Source organism: Salarias fasciatus, chromosome 20 (assembly GCF_902148845.1).
Source record: "Salarias fasciatus chromosome 20, fSalaFa1.1, whole genome shotgun sequence".
Lineage (NCBI taxonomy): Eukaryota > Metazoa > Chordata > Actinopteri > Blenniiformes > Blenniidae > Salarias > Salarias fasciatus.
Window position 1 is genome coordinate 10434505 of NC_043764.1, and position 12952 is coordinate 10447456.

At 42.2% G+C, this 12952-nt stretch overlaps 2 protein-coding genes across 2 annotated transcripts; both read left to right on the top strand.

The window, feature by feature from the left end:
• Positions 1–6290: 6290 nt before the first annotated feature.
• On the top strand, positions 6291–7301 carry LOC115408150 (WAP four-disulfide core domain protein 2-like). The gene is made up of 4 exons (XM_030118743.1): positions 6291–6415; positions 6527–6676; positions 6898–7034; positions 7138–7301. Exons 1-4 carry the CDS (start codon positions 6325–6327, stop codon positions 7165–7167), a joined length of 408 nt encoding a protein of 135 aa, XP_029974603.1. The 5' UTR covers positions 6291–6324; the 3' UTR covers positions 7168–7301.
• Positions 7302–10568: 3267 nt separating this feature from the next.
• LOC115408151 (WAP four-disulfide core domain protein 3-like) lies at positions 10569–11661 on the top strand. The gene is made up of 4 exons (XM_030118744.1): positions 10569–10700; positions 10814–10960; positions 11182–11319; positions 11423–11661. Exons 1-4 carry the CDS (start codon positions 10610–10612, stop codon positions 11425–11427), a joined length of 381 nt encoding a protein of 126 aa, XP_029974604.1. The 5' UTR covers positions 10569–10609; the 3' UTR covers positions 11428–11661.
• The last annotated feature ends 1291 nt before the right edge of the window (positions 11662–12952 follow it).

The following is a 12952-nucleotide window of genomic DNA, read 5'->3' on the forward strand; positions in this document are numbered from 1 at the left end:
TGTTTACGCACCCTCATCAGGACCCGGGCAGCGCTGTTCTGAACATGCTGAAGCCTTTGGAGGCTCTTGCCAGGGATCCTGATGAGGAGTGTGTTACAGTAGTCCAGTCTGGAGGAGACAAAGACATGGATGAGCATCTCTGCAGCTGGACGGGAGAGAGATGGCTGGAGTTTGGCAATGTTATGGAGGTGAAAGGAGGTGGTTTTGCAGATGTGAGATATATGATGATCAAAGATGAGATGGGGGTCAAACCTGATACCTAAACTAGTAACAGAGGGAGAAAGGGGAAAGTTGTGGCCGAGAAAGGAGACAGAGGAAATGACGAAGGAATGGAGCTGGTGAGGAGTGTCAATATGAATGGCTTCCATTTTGGAGATGTTCAGCTGTGAGAAATTTTCACTCATCCAAACCTTTATCTCCTCCAGGCGGTGAAGTGGAGGAGGGGGTGACATTGAGGTGAAGTTGAGTGTCGTCAGCATAGCTGTGGAATAGGGTGTTCCTAATTGACGTCACGGTCACGTGACCTTCCACAACAATTGCCATGTTGGAGGGCACACACGGTGTGGTCACACAGCGGTTTCAGGTGGACTGAACAGATTATCCGGGGTACAAATCATCGTCCGTGCATGACTAGAGTAGTCCAGACTGACAATGGTGAACTTTTGTGCTGTTGTGGGATTTTTTTTTCGGATACCGGCTGTTTTCACGCACCAAGGAGAGCAGACTCGACAAGTCTCACAAAGAAGAGGCCAGCTGGCTAACGAGGATTTCAAGAGCTGATGTACAGGAATCAAGCATAAAGAACATGAGAGTCTGTGATCTCCACTTTGTATCCGGTAAGATCAGCGTCATTACTTGATGATTTTATGCAGCATTTGGGTAGAATGTCAGTGACTTTTGTGGGATCCCTGTGTTCTGCGCTGTGGCGCAACCAAACTTACTTCAGACTACTGTCTAAAATTATAGCATACGTTTTGGTGCTGGAGTTAGAATTGACTATTATTTAGGGTTAGTGCTGCTTTAGAAACAATTTCGAATCAGAGCAACTGATACTTGAGAGCAGCCACACCGGACCCCGAAAGTAAATGTGTCCCAAAATAACAAATCAACTTCCAATGCACCATATAAATTCTTTGGTATTCTCAGGAAAGAATTCAGCATTCAGCATTCCTTAGTCTTCAAGGTTTAGAGTAATTATGTGAGAGTGTGTGGATGTGTATAAAATAGAATAGCCTTTATCTCACCATGGAGAAATTTACCATTACAGAGGCTCAAAGAACACACAGGGGGGTGCAAAACAGTGAGGGAATGTGTAAATAAGGAATAAGAATAAGTAATAGTGCAAACCTAAAGAATAATAATAGGTTAATATAATAATAATAATAATAATAATAATAATAATAATAATATAGATCTAAAAGGAGGAAAGACCTAACTTTAAATACAGCATAAATCTAAAATATAACAGGAGCTTCAATATATATACTAATATGTACAGTATGTTTTAGTGCAACAGAATGTGTGTATGATGAAGTGGCTATGATTTAATATGGGAGTTAAAAAGTGACCATGATTGCAAGACAGTATGTCCAGGGTTATTGCTCATATTCTATGGAAGAGTCTATGTAAATTGTACTTAATGTAATGACCTGCTTTGTGACACTGATTTAACACTAGAACTTCCAGGTTTTTCTTGACTACCTATACATTCTAGAGAAATGGCCCCTGATTTTAAATGCGCAGCTCAGTGGCCACTGTTGGCCCTTCTTTTCATTTGTAAATGCAGCCGATACCTTCCAGCTTGTTGGTTCATGCATACCTCTGAGGGGGAGGGGGAGGCTTGAAGTGAAAAGAGCCAGGAACTACTGAGAGCTTTCCTCTTGAGTATAGCTAGGTTTACACTTGCACGACTTTTAGCCACGATGTTGTCGTGGCAAGGTGTGCCAATCTGGAGTCACGAACCGGCAGGTTCCCGCACTGTTCACGACTAGTTCACGCACAGTTCATGACCAGTTCATGACCAGTTCACGGACAGTTCACGAACGCGGCCGTCAGTGTCGCGAACTGGCACGACGCATTCATGACGCATTCACGCATAGTTTGCGCATAGTTTACGAGCTTCCCGCATTGGCACGACGTGGTTGCGCGCGCAATTACACACGTCAAAAACAAGTAAAAAGGGGGCTTCCCCAACCCCGGGTCCTTTTTGGATTTGCTGTGGAACAGACAACATGCTGAATGTCAGAGACACCATCACTGCGGAGAAGAGAAGATCCTGTCCCCACAGCTGCTCTGTGTTGAAGAGCAGCAGAAAAGGCGCTGCCGAGGGCCCCGAGCTGAAGGGGGCCCCGACGGACGACTGAGATCAGTCAATTTCAATGACAAATTTAAGACGCTACACTTGATGCTGCAGCGTCCCGACATGGCACGCAGTCCCGACGGGTTTACGTACACTTCACGCCACTTTACGAGTGGTTTGCGACTGTTTGCGACTCGATTCGTGGCAATGCGTGCCACAGAATCGTGCAAGTGTAAACCTGGCTTATGGCAGAGAAGATTCTTTCTAAACACAGTGAACTATTTTAGTCATCAGAAATAGTCTAAAAAACTATTGACTGTTTCTAACATTTTTTCCACACCTGTGGCCCACTGCTCTTATTTGACACGTGGGCCACATATTAAACTCAACATCTGGCCCACATTGGGTTTGCCACCTTAAAGAAGGCACCACCTCCACCACATCTAGGCCATGTTTGGTTCACATGCTGCCAGTGCCAACCAAATGCCAACTGTGCCAGCAAATGTGGCCCAAATATCTCTGCTATGTGGGTTGCCTCTGTACTGTAGTCTGTGCTCTTGCTCTCTCTCTCTCTCTCTCTCTCTCTCTCTCTCTTGCTCTGCATCCAGGATCCCTGACAGTGGAGCCAATAAACAGGCCATAGTTGTCACACATAAATAACCATAACATACAGCTTGGTATCGTTTCTGTTTGTTTGACCTATTGCATTTTTTTGTTAACTTTGCAGAGACGAGATTTCATAAATGGCAGAAGTCATGCACGGTGCTTTCCACTGAGGCTTTTGAGAGTATTCATTGTGGTTCGCAGGGTTTCAGGTCAACATGAAACAGAAGGTAATGATGAAGTTTAATTGCTGGTCCAACATAACTGTGCTGTAGTTACCTCACCTGTATGTAGGAATTCCAAATACCATGTCCTATATCACTCTTTGGGCAAAACCAACAACCAGCAAATAAAAAAGACTCCAGCGTCTACCATCTAATCTATGTTGTCTCTATCTTTTCAGGCACAAGGACATAGACTCCTCTGACTGGCCTGTCGCTTTGCTTTCAGTACAGATACAGCAGCATTTTTTGTGCAGGCAGGAGTGAAGATTTTATCAATCAGTCAACGTGGAGAAAGTCCACTGGACTGTTCGTGCAGTGCTTATTTTTATTTATTTATTTATTTTTGCCATTGTGCACTCCAACCCACTTTCTGCTAAGAATGGTGGAAAACTTTCAGTTGTCCTTTATGTACTTTTTTTTCTTAAGTGTTTCTTTTTTAAAATGTGTGTATTTGTGTGTTTTACCACACAGTACGGTTGACAACTTTGAAAATGCTAGCCCTGTTTGATCCGATTCAGCTTTTCTCTTCTTACTGCAGAAAAGTCAGGAAATTGTTCTACAAGCTGGACTGCCAGAGCCTGAATGATTTGCCCCGAGCCTGGTCATGACCCAGGTTTTTCATTAAAAAAAACCCCTGATTTCCCAGATTGTTTGATAAATGTAGTTTTCTTTCCCACAGTCGTAAAAGTTGGAAAGTGTTTGTTTTGTTTTTTTGGTGTGTGTGTGTGTGTGTACATAGCGCGCTATGTATCTTGACTGTCTGTATGCTTCCCTCAGGGTACTGAGAACTAAGAGCACATTTACTGTGACATAACCTGTGGATGAGCCTGCTGAGGCCTCTGTTGGTCAAAGAATTTGGATCCCCTCTTTATGGAATTTTAAGACGCATATTCAATCACGATTAATGAAATAAATGGACACTTGACTGAACAAAATGCAAACAGGAATTGCTGCTGTGTGGTACTATGAGATGAGACACCAATCAAATTTGATTTGTGACTGTAGATAGAATTTCTCCATTTGTAAAAGAAAAGACAGTAGATGCATGTTAATAAATGTCTGTGCTTTCATTTGAAAGCTGCCTTTGAATGATCAGAGCTCTATGGCTATCTATTTCAATCTATTTTAATATAGCTACTCTCGTCGCTGGTCACTATTCTAACACCAATCCTACCTTTTAAAATAAATCAAGACTAACAAATAACGGCCCCCCGCCAAAAAAAAAAAAAAAAAGTGGTTGGTGGACAAAATACCAGATTATTCGAAATCAGCTGTCAGAGCATCAGGGTGTAGTACTATATTTAAGTCTCATTAGACCTGGACAGATTACTCACTATAATATACATACTTTAAGTTTAAACATGAATGAAGGCAGGAACCCATACATTGTCAAGTGATCTGGAATATTTACAGATGGATCAACAAGACACAGAAACACTGAGGGCTGAAACCCAAACGCTGGGCAGAAGGACTGGACGAGACACACCAGACGATAATCCAGCGTGATCTGCAGGGAGGGGAGGGAGCAAAAAGGAGAACACAAGTAAAAAGACTCGGGGAACAGGAACGCATTATGATCCGGATACAATGAAAAAAATAATTAAAGAAATAATAGGGTGGTGCTTCAAAAGGTTATTTATAATTCGAGGTAATTAATAGTTGTAGCTTTTAAGACATGAAACCAGTTCAATGTGTTGACATCAAGTCAATTAAAAAAATGTAGGACATGGAGAGAAACTCTGCCAAGAATTCATGAGAATAGACGCCTCATGTCTGATCACATTTAGAAAAATGACAATGTGTATCGACTGTGTTTGAGGATGAGCAGTGGCAGAGGAAGAAAAAAGTCATTGGGGAGGCCAGGATGAAATATGTGCCTCTCCTGGGATGGCCCACAAATCAAGAAAACAAGGACTGTCTGACTGCAAAGCAAATGTTGATTTAGAATATGCAGATGTGATGAAGACAAGAATTAAAAAAAGGTGAGAAACGGTTGTAAAAAAGATTGTTTTTATACTGTAAAGAGTACTTTGTTTTATGTGGCTGTCACAAATACACATAAAGCGGCGTTCACACCGCCAAATGATTTCTGCCTTTTTGCGTCCAAATATAATTGAAAGCAATGGGGAACGCGTGTTGAACCGGCGACGTAACGCGACGCCTCAGACGCGTTTTCGAGGCAGACAATAATAAAAATGCTTTCTTGAATCATAACATGCTGGAAAGATGTTTGTGTTTGTGCATTCTGGTTTGATATGGAAAAAAAATCTAAGCTGATATTTTGTCTTTTCTGGATGCATGTAAGTTCAAGTTTGCACTGATAAAAGAGTTGGAGCTGGAAGCCCTCTCTCTTGCGCGATGTGTGCTCCAAACCAAAGGATTTGACCAGTTCTGTGAATCGCTCTGCCGCGGCTTGGATAGCATAAAACTTTACAGCGACAGGTCAAGACTACCAAAGACATACTATAACGTCCACGATAAAGAGGCCCCACCTCAAGAAGTCAAATGTAATGGAAACAATTTCTCAGGGCTTTCTACGTAATAAGAATATAAGGTTGCCCAGACTCAGCGTGGGGTGGTCACACCACCCCTGGCCACCCTGTGGCTCCACCACTGTGTGGCAACAAGTGGGGTAGAAGTGACCGTGTGCTGTGGTGTGGAGGCAGTGAGTGCAGACACGTCATGAAAGTCCTTGACAGCTTTTTCTGCTAATAGTTTTTGAAATCTGTTTTAGCAGTGAGAATGTCTTCACCTTGTCAGTGAGTTGCCATGAAAATGATGGAAACCACAGAAAAGAAGCTGTTCCTTGTGATGATTGTTTTTGTTGTTCTACTCTCCATCATGGGGACATGTGAATAAATAAACTCGACCTTTTTTAACACAATGCTTTTTGCTTTCAACTTGATTGCATTTGATTATTGGGAAATTCTTGCCTCTGTGCGTGTAAGGAGGTGAATTAAATGTCAGTGGGTGTGAAAAATTATTAAATGAGGAGGAACAAAGCAAACATTCCTCAAGCTTTAGTTCAAAAACAAGTTTTAATTGAGCTCCGATTACAAAAAAAACTTGGCACCAAAAGACACTTAAATCTATATACACAATGACTCAGCCTGACTCAAATGACTTGCTCGGCCTTAAGTATAAATGTAGCAGGATATCTGTCCGGAGAGAAGTGAAGATTTGGAGTGCAACACCGACATGGAGAAGATCTACTTGACCGTTTCCCTCCTGGTTTTTGCCTTTGTGCACTTTGGCCCAGTTTCTACTCTTTCAGGTCTCAATCCAAGAGGTATGATTTCAGCTTTTGACCTGCTAGTTTACTGTTTGTTATGTCTTTTATTGAACAACGTACAATGTCTTTTAACATTGTTGATTTCTATTTGAAATTCAAAATCCTGAGGTTGTCCTCATGAGAAGAATAGACGTTACGGCATGTGTACCTTATTTCCCGGATATTCGTCTTGCTTGACGGACGATGACTGTTCTCGTGGACTCAATTGCTGCAGCTACAGATGTGGAAGAAAATGTGTGGCACTGGTGCCAATTCCGGGTAAGACATGAACAAAGTACCTCTCATATTACTAAGATGCTCTGTGTGTTCCAAAGTTTCGACAGACAACTGTACCCCTTTTTTGGATAATCTGACATTGGCACGTTCATATTTTGAGTGAATGGAAGAAAGCTGTGCCATTAACCATCTCAGGCACTCTTTATTTCTGTCATACATGCATTTTCCAAACTGCATCACAACCTTTGTCTTCTTTACTACAGACGTAAAACCGGGACTGTGTCCCGATTTCGATGATATGGCTTTCTGTGAACACGAGTGCGATCATGACTATGACTGTGAAGCAGACCAGAAGTGCTGCAGCAATGGATGTGGAAATGTATGCACGACACCCTTTAAGGTAAGATTTTGACAAAATCTACCAGAAACTCCACATCCACAGATGTGTTGGACCTTTTTGTTCTGGTCCATTATCAAATCATATGTCTGCATGCTTCCCTCAGGATACTGACAACTCCTTGAAAGAGCATTGATATCCATGAGAGCACATTAACTGTGACACAACTGGTGGACATGCCGGCTGAGAGTCCTGCTGATTTGAGAACAATCTACATCAAAGCTGAATTTTATTATTGATTGTGCTTACTTTCAATAAAAGAAGTCACTAAAAAAAATCTTGTGTTTACTCTCATGGGTTTTCATCAATTCCTCAACACATTACATTATAGCATTGGAACAGCGGCTTGCCCAAACCCTGATTATTGAAACAGAACACTGAGAAACCACCTCTTTCACAACAACCTTTTCTACAGTGGAATTAACAGGATTGCACACTTCTCCATTACATGGGTAGAATGAAAATAAGTGGTTTTAATGATAGTAAATGGGCCCAAAATCGTCTCCAGGAAAAAGTGTGATTTTGATTTGTCTGCAGATGTTATTGAAACGTCAACATACATTAAAAAAGAATTAAAAACTGAGCATCTGGCCCAAATCTTTTTTTTTTTTTCGCCTTAAAGTGGTACCAACTGAAAGCCACCTGTGGCCCACTGTTCTTATTTGACATGTGGGTCACATATTAAACTCAACATATGGCCCACATTGGGTTTGCCACCTTAAAAAAGGCACCACCTCCACCACATCTAGGCCATGTCTGGTTCACATGCTGCCAGTGCCAACCAAATGCCAACTGGGCTTCCAGCCAAATGTGGGCCAAATATCTCTGCTATGTGGGTTGCCTCTGCACTGCAGTCTGTGCTCTTGCTCTCTCTCTCTCTCTCTCTCTCTCTCTCTCTCTCTCTCTCTCTCTCTCTCTCTCTCTCTCTCTCTCTCTCTCTCTCTCTCTCTCTCTCTCTCTCTCTCTCTCCATCTTGCTCTACATCCCTGCAGGATCTCTGACAGTGGAGCTGGAAGTTCATGGTCCAAGTCTCCTGCCTCCATCACATCTGCAGCAAGATTATGTAGTTATGTATCTTGACTGTCTGTATGCTTCCCTCAGGTTACTGAGAACTAAGCAACAACCTGTGGACAAGCCTCCCGAGGCCACTGTTGGTCAAAGAATTTGGATCCCCTCTTCATGGAATTTTGCAATGCATGTTAAATTATGATTAATGAGATAAATGGTCACTTTACTGAACAAAATACAGGAAATGCTGCTGGGTGGTACTAAGAGATGAGACACCAATCAAATTTGATTTGTAACTGCAGATAGAATTTGTAAAAGAATAATAAAAGACGGTAGATGTACGTCAATTGATGTCTGTACTTCCATTTAAAATCTGCCTTTGAATGATCAGGGCTCTATGGCTGCATCTCTGTCATATCACATGACACACTTTGCAATATGGTTGTTTTTACTGTAGTGACATTACTCATTAATAAAAGTTGTAACAAATCTATTTTAACATAGTTACTCTTGTCGCTGGTCACTACTCTAACACCAATCCTACTTTTTAAAATAAACCAAGAATAAAAAAAATAATCCGCAACCCCCCCCCCCCAAAAAAAAAAAAAGAAAAAAAAAGTGGTTGGTGGACAAAATAATAGATTATTCAAAATCAGCTGTCAGAGCATCAGGGTGTAGTACTATATTTAAGTCTCATTAGACCTGAACAGATTACTCACTTTAATATACATATTTTAAGTTCAAACACGAATGAACGCAGGAACCCATACGTTGCCAAGTGATATGGAATATTTACAGATGGATCAACAAGACACAAAGAAATACTGAGGGCTGAAAACCAAACGCTGAGCAGAAGGACTGGACCAGACACACCAGACTATAATCCAGCGTAATCTGCAGGGAGGGGAGGGAGCAAAAAGGAGAACACAAGTAAAAAGACTCAGGGAACAGGAACGCATTATGATCCAGATACAATTAAAAACATAAATAAAGAAATAATAGGATGGTGCTTCAAAAGGTTATTTATAATAGGAGGTAATTAATAGGTGTAGCTTTCAAGACAGAAGTTCAATGTGTTGACATCAATTTGATAAAAAAAAATGAGGACATAGAATTCATGAATTCATGAGAATAGACGCCTCATGTCTGATCACATTTAGAAAAACGACAGTGTGTATCTACTGTGTTTGAGGATGAGCAGTGGCAGAGGAAGAAAAAAGTCATTGGGGAGGCCAGGAAGAAATATGTGCCTCTCCTGGGATGGCCCACAAATCAAGAAAACAAGGACTGTCTGACTGCAAAGCAAATGTTGATTTAGAATATGTAGATTTGATGAAGACAAGAATTAAAAAAAGGTGAGAAACGGTTGTAAAAAAGATTGTTTTTATACTGTAAAGAGTACTTTGTTTTATGTGGCTGTCACAAATACACATAAAGCGGTGTTCACACCGCCAAATGATTTCTGCGTTTTTGCGTCCAAATATAATTGAAAACAATGGGGAACGCGTGTTCAACCGGCGACGTAACGCGACGCCTCAGACGCGTTTTCGAGGCAGACAATAATAAAAATGCTTTCTTGAATCATAACATGCTGGAAAGATGTTTGTGTTTGTGCATTCTGGTTTGATATGGAAAAAAAATCTAAGCTGATATTTTGTCTTATCTGGATGCATGTAAGTTCAAGTTTGCACTGATAAAAGAGTTGGAGCTGGAAGCCCTCTCTCTTGCGCCATGTGTGCTCCAAACCAGAGGATTTGACCAGTTCTGTGAATCGCTCTGCTGCGGCTTGGATACCATAAAACTTCACAGCGACAGGTCAAGACTACCAAATACATACTATAACGTCCACGATAAAGAGGCCCCACCTCAAGAAGTCAAATGTAATGGAAACCATTTCTCAGGGCGTTCTACGTAATAAGAATATAAGGTTGCCCAGAATGAGTGTGGGGTGGTCACACCACCCCTGGTCACCCTGTGGCTCCACCACTGTGTGGCAACAAGTGGGGTAGAAGTGACCGTGTGCTGTGGTGTGGAGGCAGTGAGTGCAGACACGTCATGAAAGTCCTTGACAGCTTTTTCTGCTGATAGTTTTTGTAATCTGTTTTAGCAGTGAGAATGTCTTCACCTTGTTAGTGAGTTGCCATGAAAATGATGGAAACCACAGAAAAGAAGCTGTTCCACGTGATGATTGTTTTTGTTGTTTTACTCTCCATCATGGGGACATGTGAATAAATAAACTCGACCTTTTGTAACACAATGCTTTTTGCTTTCAACTTGATTGCATTTGATTATTGGGAAATTCTTGCCTCTGTGCGTGTAAGGAGGTGAATTAAATGTCAGTGGGTGTGAAAAATTATTAAATGAGGAGGAACAAAGCAAACATTACTCAAGCCTTAGTCCAAAACAAGTTTTAATTGAGCTCCGATTACAAAAACAACTTGGCATCAAAAGACACTTAAATCTATATACTCAATGACTCAGCCTGATTCAAATGACTTGCTCGGCCTTAAGTACAAATGTAGCAGGATATCTGTCCGGAGAGAAGTGAAGATTTGGAGTGCAACACCGACATGGAGAAGATCTACTTGACCGTTTCCCTCCTGGTTTTTGCCTTTGTGCACTTTGGCCCAGTTTCTGCTCTTTCAGGTCTCAATCCAGGAGGTATGATTTCAACATCTGACTTTGTTAATTTACTGTTTGTTATGTCTTTTATTGAACAACGTACAATGTCTTTTAACATTGTTGATTTCTATGTGAAATTCAAAATCCTGGAGGTTGTCCTCGTGAGGAGAATGGAGTTGTCGGCATTTGTGCCTTAATTCCCAGAAAGTCTTGCTTTACGGACGATGACTGTTCTGGTGGACTCAAGTGCTGCAGTTCCGGATGTGGAAGAAAATGTGTGGCAGTGGCGCCAATCCTGGGTAAGACATGAACAAAGTACCTCTCATATTACTAAGATGCTCTGTGTGTTCCAAAGTTTCGACAGACAACTGTACCCCTTTTTTGGATAATCTGACATTGGCACGTTCATATTTTGAGTGAATGGAAGAAAGCTGTGCCATTAACCATCTCAGGCACTCTTTATTTCTGTCATACATGCATTTTCCAAACTGCATCACAACCTTTGTCTTCTTTACTACAGAGGTAAAACCGGGAGTGTGTCCCCAGTTTAGTGGTCCTGGTATCTGTATTCATGAGTGCAATCATGACTATGAATGTGAAAGAAACCAGAAGTGCTGCAGCACTGGATGTGGAAATGTATGCATGGGACCCTTGAGAGGTAAGATTTTGACAAAATCTACCAGAAACTCCACATCCACTGATGTGTTTGACCTTTTTGTTCTGTACCATGATTAAATCATATGTCTGCATGCTTCCCTCAGGATAGTGACAACTCCTTGAAAGAGCATTGATATCCATGAGAGCACATTAACTGTGACACAACTGGTGGACGTGCCTGCTGAGAGTCCTGCTGATTTGAGAACAATCTCCATCAAAGCTGAATTTTATTATTGATTGTGCTTACTTTCAATAAAACAAGTCACAAAAAAAAAATCTTGTGTTTACTCTCATGGGTTTTCATCAATTCCACAAAACATTACATTATAGCATTAGAACAGCGGCTTGCCCAAACCCTGATTATTGAAACAGAACACTGAGAAACCACCTCTTTCACAACATCCTTTTCACTGGAATTAACACGATTGCACACTTCTCTATTACAATGGGTAGAATGAAAATAAGTGGTTTTAATGACAGTAAATGGGCCCAAAATCGTCTCCAGGAAAAAGTGTGATTTTGATTTGTCTGCAGATGTTGTTGAAATGTCAACATACATTAAAAAATAATTAAAAACTGAGCATCTGGCCCAAATCTTTTTTTCCACCTTAAAGTGGTACCAACTGAAAGCCACCTGTGGCCCACTGCTCTTATTTGACATGTGAGCCACATATTAAACTGAACATCTGGCCCACATTGGGTTTGCCACCTGAAAGAAGGCACCACCTCCACCACATCTAGGCCATGTTTGGTTCACATGCTGCCAGTGCCGACCGAATGCCAACTGTGATAGCTTCCAGCCAAATGTGGGCCAAATATCTCTGCTATGTGGGTTGCCTCTGTACTGTCGTCTATGCTCTCTCTCTCTCTCTCTCTCTCTCTCTCTCTCTCTCTCTCTCTCTCTCTCTCTCTCTCTCTCTCTCTCTCTCTCTCCTCTCTCTCTCTCTCTCTCTCTCTCTCTCTCTCTCTCGGTGCATGCTGGGAGTGGGCGGCGGCTGGAGTGTGTGAGAGCGTGGTGTGTGTTGTGTGGCGTTTAGCTTGTTTTTTCTGTTTGTTTAAATTGTTAATGTTCACATTCACCGTAGTTTATTAATCACAGAGCACATTTATTAGTTTATATCGTTTATTTGGGTTCTTGGTGGGTTTTGCGGTCTGTTTGGGGGAGGTCTGGCTGCTGCCATGACCAACCCGCAAACACGGGGTCCGGGTGGTGGCCCAGTTCCCCTGCAGCGTGGAGGACGTGGCCCTGGCTGTGGGGGAGAAAGTGGGCTACCACAATGTTAGGTCGGTCGCGAGGATGAACAGCGCCGTGGTGATCTTCCTGGACCAGGTGGAGCAGGCTAACGCTGTGGTGGAGTCGGGCATTACCGTCGTGGACAGGTTCGTCCCGGTCCCGCCGCTGTCTCAGCCTGCTGTCCGGGTCGTCCTGTCCAACGTCCCTCCCTTCGTGCCAGATGAGCTTCTGATCCGCGAGCTGTCCAGATTTGGAAAGGTGGTGTCCTCGGTGAAGGACATCCTGTCTGGATGTAAGTCTCAGCTGCTGAAGAACGCCGTGTGCCACAGAAGACACGTATTTATGATACTCAATAACCGGAGCGAGGAGCTGAACCTCCGATTCCGCGTGAGAGTAAATG

Bases quoted from the DNA above. Each gene is read 5' to 3' on its own strand.
- LOC115408150 (XM_030118743.1), top strand. From the start codon at position 6,325: ATGGAGAAGATCTACTTGACCGTTTCCCTCCTGGTTTTTGCCTTTGTG. The intron at 6,677-6,897 runs GTAAGACATGAA...TCTTTACTACAG, and splicing joins GGCACTGGTGCCAATTCCGG to ACGTAAAACCGGGACTGTGT. The intron at 7,035-7,137 runs GTAAGATTTTGA...TGCTTCCCTCAG, and splicing joins TATGCACGACACCCTTTAAG to GATACTGACAACTCCTTGAA.
- LOC115408151 (XM_030118744.1), top strand. From the start codon at position 10,610: ATGGAGAAGATCTACTTGACCGTTTCCCTCCTGGTTTTTGCCTTTGTG. The intron at 10,701-10,813 runs GTATGATTTCAA...AAAATCCTGGAG, and splicing joins TTCAGGTCTCAATCCAGGAG to GTTGTCCTCGTGAGGAGAAT. The intron at 10,961-11,181 runs GTAAGACATGAA...TCTTTACTACAG, and splicing joins GGCAGTGGCGCCAATCCTGG to AGGTAAAACCGGGAGTGTGT.